The sequence below is a fragment of the Pseudophryne corroboree genome, chromosome 1 (assembly GCF_028390025.1).
Source record: "Pseudophryne corroboree isolate aPseCor3 chromosome 1, aPseCor3.hap2, whole genome shotgun sequence".
Classification (NCBI taxonomy): Eukaryota; Metazoa; Chordata; class Amphibia; order Anura; family Myobatrachidae; genus Pseudophryne; species Pseudophryne corroboree.
The window spans coordinates 907,162,582-907,177,861 of NC_086444.1; the positions used below are offsets into that span (position 1 = coordinate 907,162,582).

A 15,280-nucleotide genomic window follows, 5' to 3' on the forward strand; every position below is an offset into this window, starting at 1 on the left:
CGCCACTGATTTAGAGCAGATTGACATGCGGACGAACGTCCGCATGTCAATCTGTTGTCACTAGCCCCCCGCTGTGAAGTAGGGACACGGAGGGCACAGCGTGCGCCTCTCCTGTGTCCCTCTGAGTCTCCGGCGTGTCGGGGGGCGTGTCCTATGAAAAGGGGGCGTGGCTTCGCGGAGGACCCGCGATCGCGGGCCACGCCCCCGTTTCGTCACTGAGGGGGCATGCCCAGCGCTCTGTGAGCTGCTGGCATGCCCTCTCTCCCACTGTCTGCGCTGAATAGACGCTGTGCGCATGCGCACAGCGTCTATTCACTACTGCTCTGCTATGCAGAGCAGTGACTGTAGGAGCCTCCCAACTGCCCCCCCCATCGCGGGACACTGCGGGAGGTATGCATATATGGCACTGGGGGGCACTGAGGGGGCATATATGGAACAGGGGGGGGGGCACTGAGGGGGCATATATGGCCTGAGGGGGCATATATGGCACTGGTGTGGCACTGAGGGGCATATATGGCACTGAGGGGGCATATATGGCACTGGGGGGGCACAGAGGGGTCATATATGGCACTGAGGGGGCATATATGGCACTGCGGGGGGCACTGAGGGGGCATATATGGCACTGAGGGGGCATATATGGCACTGGGGGGCACTGAGGGCATATATGGCACTGGGGGGCACTGAGGGGGCATATATGGCACTGGGGAGGCACTGAGGGGGCATATATGGCACTGGTGGGGCACTGAGGGGGCATATATGGCACTGGGGGGGCACTGAGGGGGCATATATGGCACTGGGGGGTACTGAGGGGGCATATATGGCACTGGGGGGCACTGAGGGGGCATATATGGCACTGAGGGGGCATATATGGCACTGGTGGGGCACTGAGGGGGCATATATGGCACTGGGGGGGCACTGAGGGGGCATATATGGCACTGGGGGGTACTGAGGGGGCATATATGGCACTGGGGGGCACTGAGGGGGCATATATGGCACTGGGGAGGCACTGAGGGGGCATATATGGCACTGGGGGGGGCACTGAGGGGGCATATATGGCACTGTATGTGTACCTGGCACATGGGGGGCTATATTTGGCACTGGGGGCACGTGAGCACCTGGCATTGTGGGGGAATATCTGGCACTGGGGGCATATGTGGCACTGGGGGGAGAGGCTATATTTGGCACTGGGGGCATGTGAGTACCTGGCACCGTGGGGGAATATCTGGCACTGAGGACATATGTGGCACTGTGTCACAACTGAGGGCCTGAGCTGACGGGAGGCAGCCTCAGTTGTAGGGGCTGAGATGTACCGGAACCTGGGAGATTGTATCAGACCCCTGGACATGTAAGTAACATGAATAATAACTGCCCGAAGGCGTGACCACGACAACTTGGATAAAAGTCAATGATGTTTATTATGACAACTCCGCAACACAGCAGCAGTAAAAGAAAACGTAAAAGTCAGCAAAGAATAAATACAGTTCCTGGGTACTACAGGATGGCAGGAGCCACAGGGCACTGGTAGTGTGAGATAGTTCTTATGATCTTCTAGATGGAAAGTCCTTACCAGGCCCGACTGTAGCAATGGAGATAACCCAGGATTGTGCCAGCTGGTGTTCCAGGAAAAGCTGGGTTGCTGAAGATAAAACAGCTGCTGTGGATACTGGCTGGAACCAGACTGTTGTTAGCACGGAGTGGATACTGGCTGGAACCAGTTAAATAATAAATGAACTTGGGAGCGATGAAATATGAACTGAAATGTAGAACTTGAGAGCGGAGAAATAATAATACCGGTGGAGAGTGGTAAAGTGTAGAAAGGACACCGGCCCTTTAAGGGAAGCTGTACTCTGCTGGAAGCTGAGCTGGAAGCAGGTAATGTTGTAGCTGGAAACAGATGAATCCACAATGGATTGGAGAGTCAGGCTACACCGCAGGTGGAATGCTGGTGCGGGTCTCTATGGTGGAAGTCTTGAGACAGGAGCTGGAACCTGGAAGACAATCACAGGAGAGAGACAAACAGGAACTAGGTTTGACAACCAAAGCACTGACGCCTTCCTTGCTCAGGCACAGTGTATTTATACCTGCAGCAAGGAAGGGATTGGCTAGGCAATTATGAGGATTATCAATACTGAGAACAGATTGGTGGAAATGATCAGCTGACAGAATCCAAGATGGCTGCGCCCATGCAGACACTTGGAGGGAAGTTTGGTTTGTAATCCATGTGGTAATGAAAACAGTAATGGCGGCGCCGGCCACCGGAGACAGGAGGCGCCAGGCTGACAGATGCACATCCAACCACGCGGACACAGCGGAGGCCGCGGCTGACGTAATCGCCACTCAGACACTCTGCATGCAGAAGTTCAGGGACGGCGGCGGAGGCCGCGGGAGACGCCATGCCAGGTGTAATATGGCGTTTACTGTGACAGCGTCCCAGAGTGACAGGAGAGGATACAGGAATGTACACATCAGGATAACAGATGGGATCCGGTCCTGGAGCGCTGAGCCAGCCTTAGGAGGCATCTGATGGGTAAGAAATGGCGTCCAGATACCCGGATCGTGACACACTGGGAGCACAGCCCTAGCAACAAGCACTACCCCCTAGCAATGAGCATGACACCCAGTGCATGAAACCCCTGGCAACGAGCATGACACCGAGTGCATGAAACACCTGGCAACGAGCATGACACCCTGAGCATGAAAACCCCTGGCACCGTGCATGGAACCAAGAGCATGAAACCCCTGGCAACGAGCAGGTAATTTAAAAGTAATTAGAAGCCTTAATGTAGGACTTAATGTGTAATGGGCATTACGGTGTGTGGCATAATGTATCACGGACATTGCGGTGTGTGTCAGAATGTGTCACAGGCATTACGGTGTGTGGCAAACTATATCACGGGCATTGTGGTATGTGGTATAATGTCTCAGGGGCATTGCAGTGTGGCATAGGGTATAACGGGCATTGCGGTATGTGTCACAGGCATTACGGTGTATGGTATACTAGATCACGGGCATTGTGGTATGTGGTATAATGTCTCAGGGTCATTGCAGTGTGTGGCATAATGTATAATGGGCATTGCGGTGTGTGGCATAATGTGTCAGGCATTACGGTGTCTGTATACTATATCACGGGCATTGTGGTATGTGGTATAATGTCTCAGGGTCATTGCAGTGTGGCATAATGTACAACGGGCATTGCGGTGTGTGTCATAATGTATCACGGACATTGCGGTGTGTGGTATACTATATCATGGGCATTGTGGTATGTGGTATAATGTCTCAGGTTCATTGCAGTGTGTGTCATAATGTATCACGGACATTGCGGTGTGTGTCATAATGTATCACGGACATTGCGGTGTGTGGTATACTATATCATGGGCATTGTGGTATGTGCTATAATGTATCAGGGGCATTGCAGTGTGTAGCATAATGTATAGCGGGCATTGCGATTCCTGTCATAATGTGTCACAGACATTACGGTGTGTGGCATAATGTGTCGGGGGCATTACGGTGTGTGCATATTGTGTCATGTGCATTATTGTGTGTGGCATAATGTCTGAGGGCCTTTGCAGTATGTGGCATAATGTATACTGGGCATTACTATAAGGAGGAAAAATGACAAATAATGGAAGGGGCATGAATCAGGATAATTTTTCTTTCCTGTGGTGGCTAACGTCTGGGCGTGCAGGTTGCAAAACTGGGGTATAAGGTAGTCTATTCCTGCAATGCCACGCCTCTTTATGCGAAGCCACGCCCATTTAAACAAAACCACGCCCCTTTTTGGCGCCGCGCGCCTTCGGCGCGCACATGTTTCTCCCTTTCCTGGTGCCAATTATGGGGGGGGGGGGGGGGGCGCCGAAGAATTTTTTGGCTTGGGGGAGAGAAATTTCTAGTTACGCCACTGACAGTATCGATACATCAGCAGCATCGCATCCGCCATAGAAAATTCTGGGACATGTAGCTGTGGGCAGCAATGGAGGGATTGCAGCAGGTATACTTAATATTTGTGGCTAGTCCCAGAAAATTGGTGTTTTTTGGGCACATAGCCGCAAATATTTTGATAGATGGGCCCCTTAGATTAAACCCGCCACATTTATTCTGCTGCTAATAAACCGTCCAATAGACAGAAGCATGCAGCGAGGGACTAAGGACACTTTTACTTCCTTAGGCCACTTGGATCTAGCCTCTACCATGAACTAAGCGCAGCAGAGAGATTTACAAGCTACCACTTCTGAACACGTCATGCGTCGCGTCAGGTGTGCAGCAGTTCCCTTGAGTGATTGGACGAGGTGCTGAGCTGAGTGATCAGCAGTACGGTGCACAGTGTGCTGAGGAGCGGCTGTAGTCAGGAGGAGCTTCGTGGCGACTGTGGGCATATGGTAATGTATTCCCGCTGACCGTGTAGCACGTTACCGGCCTCCGCTCCGGGTGTACGACTCTGGCACACGGGGGCGAGAGCGCACTTTGGCTGGTGGTAGAGTCCATCACTCCGCACGTTTGTCCCGGGCTGCCCAGCTGTTACTGCGCTACAAGTTTGGCTTAACGCTGGACTCCTGCCTCCATCATACATCCTGTGCTCCCTGACTGACTGACCGACCGCGGTGTGTGTTGCAGTATACGCTGAGTACTGTGCCCACTACCGCCATTCGTCCAGTTGACCGGCTCGGGTTGAGATTAGGAGCGCAGCGTTATGTAGCGGTGGAGGCACTAATAGGCCTGTTGTCCTGTCTTCCCCGTCGTTACACCTGTCATTTCCATGCTTTTGTGTCTGTAAAATGTAGCTTATCTATGCAGCGTAGTGTATTACATACTGTATAGGGCTCTATTCACGAATAACTACTAAATGGGCATGTAAAGGGGTCTATTCATGTAGCAGTGAAAAGCCCTGTTTTGCGTTAAAAAGGGCTTTTCTCTGCCTACTGCAATTCACAGAGCGGGTTACCGTGCCTCTGACTTTTCCAGTGGTACCCCCGCTCTGTGCCAGAATCGCATCGCCATACCTCTGTATGGTGAGTGCGATTCATGAAGGTGCGGAAAGCTCTGTTTTCCGCTTCTCCATGGAGTTAAGGTTCGCCATCTCAGGACGGCGTAACCTGAACTGTGGTGCGGAGACGGCATTGAGCTTCCCTGCCCTCTGCTCTGCACCTGGTGCTGGCTCCACCCCCCGACCTCCCAGCAACCACTGCGGCCTGCCGGGAGGTCAACAAGCTGTGCATGCGCAAAGGGACCCGTCGCTGGACTCCGCATCGCAGGGAGGGACCGCTGGAGATCACCTCACCGCAGGAGCCCCAGACACCGCAGCGCATCGACGGAAGGGTGAGTATACATGAATTGCTACTTATTATAGCTATACATCGCATCGAAGCGATGCAATGTATAGTGATAAGTAGCAATTCTTTTCGTTTTCTTAGTGAATAGACCCCAAAGTATGATAAACTATCGCAGGCTCAAGTTCAGAACATGTGACCCCCTGGGCTAGCAGGTTGGTTCTAAATCGGATTGGGGTAAGGGACCTCTGACGTCACCAGGGGCGGAGCCACAGCCGAACAGGGTACCCGAATGTACGCTCGCCACGCTTTGGGCTCGCCACCGGGTTACTAAAGGTAATAGTTGGTGGCGTGGATAGTAGAGGAACTATCCTGCTAGCCTATTTCCTCCCCCTTGTGTCGTGGCTCCTCCCCTTGACATAAAAGGTCCCTTAGACCACTTGAATCTAGCATCTACCTGGGCTAGCATGCCTACACTGCCTCAGAGTACTATTGACGTGGATTTCTATTGGGTATACAGAAGTAATCTGTGTTGAGTGTTGTGAGCCCGCTAGGGTACACGTCAAAGGGGTATATTCATGAAGCTGTGAGAAGTGAGCGAGTGGAGAAGTTGCCCAGGACAACCAATTGGCATTGAAGTAACATTTATAATTTGCATACTATACAATTGTACGGAGCAGCTGATTGGTGGCCATGAGCAACTTATTCACAGGCTCACTTCTCCTCCACTCTTTTCACTGCTTCATTAATAGACCCCTAAAGGTTCTGAACAAGTTTAATGCTGTTCAGTTATGCTCACCGAGGGGAGGGAACTAGAACTACTATCGTATCATATAGATGTGATACTGTATATCAGGGGTGGGCAATTATTTCAGCTGGGGGGCCGCTTAACACTTCCAGTGAATATTCGAGGGCCACACACAAGGGCGGGGACTAATATGAATGACAAATATTTGTAGGAGTAAGTCCTAGGCTGCACAGAGACTGCACAAGGTAGATTTTTGCAGCTCTGCATACACATACGTTTGCACACTTGCACTGGCGAATTTACACTCCCCCTGGGGGCGGCGACAACCCGAACGCAGGACAGCAAAATTTGCAGCACAGTGATCAGGTCTGAATCAGCCCCTTAGTCAGCAGTTGCTGCAAAATGCAAATGCAGCCAACTCAAAATAAGACCCGTTATAGGTCCCAATTCTGACCCGGTCGCTGCTGTGTATTTTCGCACAGCGGGTGATCGGGTCTGAACTGCGCATGCACTGCAGTGCGCAGACACGTCGGTCCGCCGCGCTGGGGAGCGTCGGGTAGTGACGGGATGGTGTGAACAAAGCGATCGCAAGGTGATTGACAGGAAGAGGCCGTTTGTGGGTGGCAATTGACCATTTTAGAGGAGTGCACGGAAAAATGCAGGAGGGACCAGGTGTTTGAAGGGAGGGTTTCTGACGTCAGCTCCGGCCCCGAAACTTCTGTTTGTGCAGCTCTCTGCACATGCGATCAAACCCCTGCACAGAGATTTCCCCCTCCGCCTGTAGGCGGCGACTACCTGATCATAGCAGTGCAAAAATCGCAGCCTAGTGATCAGGTCTGAATTAGGCCCATAGTTATATATATAAATATAAAAACAGACACCACAATATACATTACACTGCATATGTAGTTTTTTACAGGCAAAATACAAATGTCTAAAACAACAAATCCAGTAAAAAAAAAAAAACAAAAAAAAAAAACAGCTCCCATCTCTCATACCCCTTTTCTACTAGCTCCTTAAAACACAGGTAAATGCGGTAGGGCGCGCATTTACCCGTGTTTTTCCCTAGTGGAAAAGGGAATCCTACCCAGGTAGATAGCCGGATTGAACACATGTTCAACCCGGTAAACTGTCTAGTGTGAACGGTAGCCGTGTCGAGGCAACACAGCACCCGTTCACAGTGTATATAGGTAGGGTGGCGCTGGGAGATCATGCGATCTCCCAGCGCCGCCCCTGCTGCGTCACTAGCAGTGTCGCCAACCCGGCATATTGTGAGCGCTGTCTGAAAGGGGGTTGTAGCACGTGGAAAAGGGGTATAAGTTACTAGCTCCCCCCGACCTCCTCTTCCTCCTCCTCTCCCCTGAACCCATATAGCAGTCTCAAATCTCCCCTCTCCCTTAAACGCATATAGCAGTCTCTACCCCCCTTCCCCCACCCCAGAACCCATATAGCAGTCACTACCCCCTTCACCCCCTCCCCTGAACCTATACAGCAGTTTCTACCCCCCTTTCCCCCCCTCCCCATGACCCATATAGCAGCTTTACCTTTGATGTCTTTTTTTTTTTCACAGTGGCAGATCTGCTGCCCAGATTATCCACTGCCCGCTGCCAGATCCGCTGCCCTGCACAGAGCCGCTGCTGCTACCCGCTGCCGTCTGCACGCTCCTGCTATGGCTCCACCCCCTATGCCACCCAGCGCCTGATGTCACAGAGGAAATCCCGGTCAGCAGACCCTATGACGTGACTGGGTATTTCCTCAGCGGCTCCGCATCTTGGAACTTTGTAGCGCAATGACAAGCGGCTCAGCTGGGCCGCTTGTCATTGCACACTGGTGGGGGACAGCGGGCCAGGCAGAATCAGTTCGCGGGCCACATCCGGCCCCCGGGCCGCATGTTGCCCACCCCTACTGTATATACTAATTTTAAGGAGGGATTCAAGAATATTTATCTTTTCTGTGATGTCCTCTGTTAAATGTCCCCGCAGTGCACCATCTAAGCAGTGGAGAGACTAGAATACCACTATTACGGAAAGTCAGAATGAGATGTGAGCTAGAATCAGGGTGCAGGGCGCCAGGTGAGCTCTCCCTGGTTTTGTTAACAGTTCTCTGCTACATGCAGGTGACAAATTGTGAGTTGTTGTCCAGGTGTTCTGTGACTAGTAGCAGCAATGTGCCCTGACGCAACAGGGGAGCCACAGGGTGTTACCGTCCGGTATGTCCGTCACTAGCATTGCCCATACCGGTCTAACGTAATATACATCCCTGTACAGTATGCATGTACACGAGCATGCCATGTATGGGACAGCTCTAATTGCCCTTTCATACATTCCTGTGATACACAAATGATGTGCAACACCCATTTCTCTTACGTCCTAGAGGATGCTGGGGACTCCAAAAGGACCATGGGGTATAGACGGGATCCGCAGGAGCTTGGGCACACTGAAAAGACTTTAACTGGGTGTGAACTGGCTCCTCCCTCTATGCCCCTCCACCAGACCTCAGTTAGACTTTGTGCCCAGGACTGACTGGACACTCACTAGGGGAGCTCTCCTGAGTTTCTCTGGAAAAGACTTTTGTTAGGTTTTTTAATTTCAGGGAGACTTGCTGGCTACAGGCTCTTTGCATCGTGGGACTGAGGGGAGAGACGTCAGACCTACTTCAACTTAGTTTAAGGGCTCTGCTTCTTTGGCTGCTGGACACCATTAACTCCAGAGGGTTCGATCACTTGGTGCGCCTAGCTGCTTGTTCCCGAAGCCGCGCCGTCACGCCCCTCACAGAAGACAGAAGCTGGGTGAGTATGCAGAAGACTTCAGGACGGCAGAAGACTTCAGTAACGAGGTACAGCGCAGCGGTAGCGCTGCGCTCCATGCTCCCACACACTTCTCCATCGGCACGCGCTGGGGGGTGGCGCCCTGGGCAGCAGTTACTGAGGTCTGGGAGCCGGCAGAAGCCTTGTTGGTGCCTCGGCACCATTTTTTCTCTAACGTCCTTGAGGATGCTGGGACTCTGTAAGGACCATGGGGAATAGACGGGCTCCGCAGGAGATAGGGCACTTTAAGAAAGCTTTGGATTCTGGGTGTGCACTGGCTCCTCCCTCTATGACCCTCCTCCAGACCTCAGTTTTACACTGTGCCCAGAGCAAGATGGGTGCACTGTAGAGAGCTCTCCAGAGTTCTCTGCCTGAAAGCATTTTTGTTTGGATTTTTCTTTCTACTTTTTACTACCTTTTCACAGGGAGCACTGCTGGCAACAGGCTCCCTGCATCGAGGGACTGAGGAGAGAGGAGCAGACCTTCTTGTCAAAGATAGGCTCTGCTTCCTCGGCTACTGAACACCATTAGCTCCAGAGGGGGTGAACGCAGGTTCTTACTGGGCGTCCACCCCCGGTGCCGCGCCGCCGTTCTCCTCACAGAGCCAGAAGTACAGAAGTCAGAAGACGTCTCAGACGGCAGAAGCCTTCAGCTTCACTGAGGTAACGCACAGCACTGCAGCTGTGCGTCGCTGCCCTGGGCAGCAATATAAACCTCTACATGGCAAAAAGACTATATACATGTACAGGTGGGCTCTGTACATGTATATAAAAGAGCCCCCGCCATATTTTACTAAGTTTGAGCGGGACAGAAGCCCGCCGTCGAGGGGGCGGGGCTTCTCCCTCAGCACTCACCAGCGCCATTTTCTCTCCACAGCACTGCTGAGAGGAAGCTCCCCGGACTCTCCCCTGCTTACACACAGTGAAAGGGTGCTTAAAAGAGGGGGGGCACATAATTGGCGGTTTACATATTACACAGCGCTGCTGGGGAAAAACTTTTTGTGTTGGTCTCCAGGGTTATTGCGCTGGGGTGTGTGCTGGCATACTGTCTCTCCAAAGGGCCTTGACAGGGATACTGTTTTCAGAAAAGGGGTTCCCTGTGTGTGTGAAATGTCGGTACGCGTGTGTGTCGACCTGTTTGACGAGGAAGACTCGCTTACGGTGGAGGGGGAGTGTTTGAATGTCAGGTCGCCGTCGGCAACGCCGTCACCGGAATGGGTGGATATGCTGAATGTCTTGAATGCAAATGTAAATCTATTGCATAAAAGGTTAGACAAGGCAGAAGCTAGGAATCAGTCAGGTACCCAGTCCATGGCTGTCCCTATAGCGCCAGGCCCTGGGGGTCTCAGAAGCGCACCATATCCCAGATCGATGACACAGATACCGACACAGATTCTGACTAGTGTCGACTATGAAGATGCAAAATTACAGCCGAAGGTGGCTAAGGGTATACGGTACATGATTATGACCATTAAAGAGGTTTTGCATATTACTGAGGAACCCCCTGTCCCTGACACGAGGGTACACATGTATAAAGAGAAAAAGCCTGAAGTCACTTTTCTCTAACGTCCTAGTGGATGCTGGGAACTCCGTAAGGACCATGGGGAATAGCGGGCTCCGAAGGAGGCTGGGCACTCTAGAAAGATCTTAGACTACCTGGTGTGCACTGGCTCCTCCCACTATGACCCTCCTCCAAGCCTCAGTTAGATTTCGTGCCCGGCCGAGGTTGGATGCACACTAGGGGCTCTCCTGAGCTCTTAGAAAGTTATAGTCTTAGAATTTGTTATTTTCAGTGAGACCTGCTGGCAACAGGCTCACTGCAGCGAGGGACTAAGGGGAGAAGAAGCGAACTCGCCTGCTTGCAGCCGGATTGGGCTTCTTAGGCTACTGGACACCATTAGCTCCAGAGGGATCGACCGCAGGCCCAGCCTTGATGTTCGGTCCCGGAGCCGCGCCGCCGTCCCCCTTACAGAGCCAGAAGCAAGAAGATGGTCCGGAAAACCGGCGGCATGAAGACTCTGTCTTCACCAAGGTAGCGCACAGCACTGCAGCTGTGCGCCATTGCTCCTCTCACACACTTCACACTCCGGTCACTGAGGGTGCAGGGCGCTGGGGGGGGCGCCCTGAGGCAGCAATAAAAACACCTTGGCTGGCTAAAATACCTCAATATATGGCCCCAGGGGCTATATATGAGGTAAATACCCCTGCCAGAATTCCATAAAAAACGGGAGAATAGGCCGCGAAAAAGGGGCGGAGCCTATCTCCTCAACACACTGGCGCCATTTTTCCCTCACAGCTCGCTGGAAGGAAGCTCCCTGGCTCTTCCCTGCAATTCTACAGTACAGTAAGAGGGAAAAGAGAGGATGGGGCATTAAAATTGGCACTGTATACAGTATATTATATAAAAAGCAGCTATTAGGGACATAACTCAGTTAGTCCCTGTATATATATAGCGCTCTGGTGTGTGCTGGCATACTCTTACTCTGTCCCCCCAAAGGGCTTTTGTGGGTCCTGTCCTCGTTTAGAGCATTCCCTGTGTGTCTGCGGTGTGTCGGTACGGCTGTGTCGACATGTTGAATGAGGAGGCTTATATGGTGACAGAACAGAGGCCGATATATGTGATGTCGCCCCCTGTGGGGCCGACACCAGAGTGGATGGATAGGTGAAAGGTATTAACCGACAGTGTCAACTCCTTACATAAAAGGGTGGATGACGTAACAGCTGTGGGACAGCCGGCTTCGCAGCCCGCGCCTGCCCAGGCGTCTCAAAGGCCATCAGGGGCTCAAAAACTCCCGCTCTCTCAGATGGCAGACACAGATGTCGACACGGAGTCTGACTCCAGTGTCGACAAGGTGGAGACACAATCCACTAGGAACATCCGTGACGTGATCCCGGCAATAAAAAATGTGTTATACATTTCTGACTTTAACCCAAGCACCTCTAAAAATGGGTTTTAGGTTTGGGGAGAAAAAACAGGCAGTGTTTTGTTCCCCCATCAGATGAATAAATGAAGTGTGTGAAAGCGTGGGTTCCCCCGTTAAGAAACTGGTAATTTATAAAAAGTTACTGATGGCGTACCCTTTCCCGCCAGGTGGATAAGTTACGCTGGGAGATATCCCCTAGGGTGGATAAGGCGCTCACACGTTTGTCAAAAAAGGTGGCACTGCCGTCTTAGGATACGGCCACTTTAATAGGTACCTGTTGATAAAAAACAGGAGGCTATCCTGAAGTCTGTATTTACACACTCAGGTACTAGACTGAGACCTGCAGATAGTGCTGCTGCAGCGTGGTCGGTGACCCTGTCAAACAGGGATACTAGTTGGCAAACATAAAAACATATTAAAGACGTCGTCTTATATATGGGGGATGCACAGAGGGATATTTTGCCGGCTGGCATCCAAAATAAATGTAATGTCCATTCTGTCAGGAGGGTATTAGAGACCTGTCACTGTACAGGTGATGCTGACTTAAAAAGCGCATAGAGAGCCTTATAAGGGTGAGGAATTATTTGGGGATGGTCTCTGGGACCTCGTATCCACAGCAACTGCTGGGAAGAAATAATTTTACCTCAGGTTTCCTCACAGACAAAGGTACAGTCCTTTCGGCTTCAGAAACAAATGGCGCTTCCTTTCTGTACAGAGACAAGGGTAGAGGGAAAAAAGCTGCACCAGTCAGCCTGTTCCCAGAATCAAGATTCTTCCCCCGCCTCCTGTGAGGCCACACCATGACGCGGGTGCTCCACAGGTGTAGCCAGGTACGGTGGGGGGCCGTCTCAAAAATTTCAGCAATTAGTGGGCTCGCTCACAGGTGGATCCCTGTTTCTTTCAAGTAGTATTTCAGGGGTACAAGCTGGAATTCGAGATGTCTCCCCCCCAGCCGTTTCCTAAAATATGCCTTGCTGACAACTCCCTCAGGCAGGGAGGCTGTGCTAGAGGCAATTAATAAGCGGTATTCCCAGCAGGTAATACTCAAGGTGCCCCTACTTCAACAAGGACGGGGTTACTATTCCACACGGGTTGGGGTACCGAAACCGCATGGTTCGGTGTGACCCATTTTATATTTAAAATCCTTGAACACAAAAATTCAAGTTCAAGATGGAATCGCTCAGGGCGGTTATTCCAAGCCTGGACGAGGGGGATTACATGGTATCCTGGGACATCAAGGATGCTTACCTGCATGTCCCCATTTACCATCCTCGCCAGGAGTACCTCAGATTTGTGGTACAGGATTACCATTACCAAGTCCAGACACTGCCGTTTGGACTGTACATGGCACCGAGGGTGTTTTATCAAGGTAATGGCCGAAATGTTGATACTCCTTCAAAAAAAGGGAGTTGTAATTATCCCGTACTTGGACAATCTCGTTATAAGGGCGAGGTCCAAGGAGCAGTTGGTAGTCGGGGTAGCACTATTTTGGAAAGTGCTACAACAGCATGGTTGGATTCTAAACAGTCCAAAGTCACAGCTGGTTCCTATGACACGTCTACTGTTCCTGGGGATGGTTCTGGACATAAACCAGAAATAGTGTTTCTCCCGGAGGAGAAAGCCAAGGAGTTGTCATCTCTAGTCAGAGACCTCCTGAAGCCAAAATAGGTAGCGGTGCATCATTGCACGCGAGTCCTGGGAAAAATGGTAGCTTCCTACGAAGCAATCCCATTAGGCAGGTTCCATACAAGAACTTTTCAGAGGGACCTGTTGGACAAGTGGTCCGGATCGCATCTTCCGATGCATAGGCTGATAACCCTGTCTCCAAGGACCAGGGTATCTCTACTGTGGTGGCTGCAGAGTGCCCATCTTCAAGAGGGCCGCAGGTTCGGCATACAGGACTAGGTCCTAGTGACCATGGATTCCAGCCTTTGAGGCTGGGAGGCAGTCACACAGGGAAGAAATTTCCAGGGACTTTGGTCAAGTCAGGTTATTTCCCTACACATAAATATTCTGGACCTGAGGGCCATTTACAATGCACTGAGGCCGGCAAGGCCTCTGCTTCAAAACCAGCCGGTACTGATCCAATCAGACAACATCACGGCAGTCGCCCATGTAAACCAACAGGGTGGCACAAGAAGCAGGATGGCGATGGCAGAAGCCACAAGGATTCTCCGATAGGCGGAAAATCATGTGTTAGCACTGTCAGCAGTGTTCATTCCCGGAGTGGACAACTGGGAAGCAGATCTTCTCAACAGACACGACCTCCACCCGGGAGAATGGGGACTTCCTCCAGAAGTCTTCCAATAGGATTGTACACCATTGGGAAAGGCCACAGGTGGACATGATGGCGTCCCGCCTCAACAAAAAGCTATAAAAGATATTGCACCGGGTCAAGGGACCCTCAGGCGATAGCTATGGACGCTCTGGTAACACCGTGGGTGTACCAGTCGGTTTATGTGTTCTCCCCTCTGCCTCTCATACCAAAGGTACTGAGAATAATAAGAAGGCGAGGAGTAAGAACGATACTCGTGGATGGCCAAGAAGAGCTTGGTACCCAGAACTTCAAGAATTTATATCAGAGGACCCATGGCCTCTGCCACTCAGACAGGACCTGCGGCAGCAGGGGCCCTGTCTGTTCCAAGACTTACCGCGGCTGCGTTTGTCGGCATGGCGGTTGAACGCCGGATCCTGAAGGAAAAGGGCATTCCGGAGGAAGTCATTCCTACGCTTACTAAAGCCAGGAAAGAGGTTACAGCAACTCATTATCACCGCATATGGCGAAAATATGTTGCATGGTGTGAGGCCGAAAGGGCCCCAACAGAGGAATTTCAACTAGGTCGATTTCTGCATTTCCTGCAAGCAGGAGTGACTATGGGCCTTAAATTGGGTTCCATTAAGGTACAGATCTCGGCTCTGTCGATTTTCTTTCAAAAAGAACTAGCTTCAGTACCTGAAGTTCAGACATTTATAAAAGGAGTGCTGCAGAGTCAGCCCCCGTTTGTGCCTCCTGTGGCACCTTGGGATCTCAACGTGGTGTTGAGTTTCTTAAAATCACATTGGTTTGAACCACTAAAAACCGTGGATCTGAAATATCTCACGTGGAAGGTGGTTATGTTATTGGCCTTGGCTTCTGCCAGGCGAGTATCAAAGTTGGCGGCTTTGTCTTGTAAAAGCCCTTATTTGATTTTCCATATGGATAGGGCAGAATTGAGGACTCGTCCCCAGTTTCTCCCAAAGGTGGTGTCAGCGTTTCACCTGAACCAGCCTATTGTGGTGCCTAGGCTACTAGGGACTTGGAGGACTCCAAGTTGCTAGACGTTGTCAGGGCACTGAAAATATATGTTTCCAGAACGGCTAGAGTCAGAAAATCTGACTCGCTGTTTATCCTATATGCACCTAACAAGCTGGGTGCTCCTGCTTCTAAGCAGACTATTGCTCGTTGGATTTGTAGTACAATTCAGCTTGCACATACTGTGGCAGGCCTGCCACAGCCAAAATCTGTCAATGCCCATTCCACAAGGAAGGTGGGCTCATCT

General features: G+C 51.4%; 1 protein-coding gene across 3 annotated transcripts in view; it reads left to right on the forward strand.

Annotated features, from left to right (window-relative positions):
• Nucleotides 1–319: 319 nt before the first annotated feature.
• ADAD1 (adenosine deaminase domain containing 1) overlaps nt 320–15,280 on the forward strand; it is a 660,856-nt gene continuing 645,895 nt past the window's right edge. The window contains exon 1 of one of the 3 annotated variants that reach the window (XM_063920281.1): nt 320–390. Coding sequence is in view for 1 of the 3 variants with exons in the window: in XM_063920279.1 (XP_063776349.1) it covers nt 8,048–8,084 (37 nt within the window). In the remaining 2 variants the exon portion in view is untranslated. Of the gene's footprint in view, nt 391–4,152; nt 4,377–8,032; nt 8,085–15,280 lie in introns of those variants that run through there. The other 2 variants (XM_063920280.1, XM_063920279.1) reach the window with 2 other exon arrangements.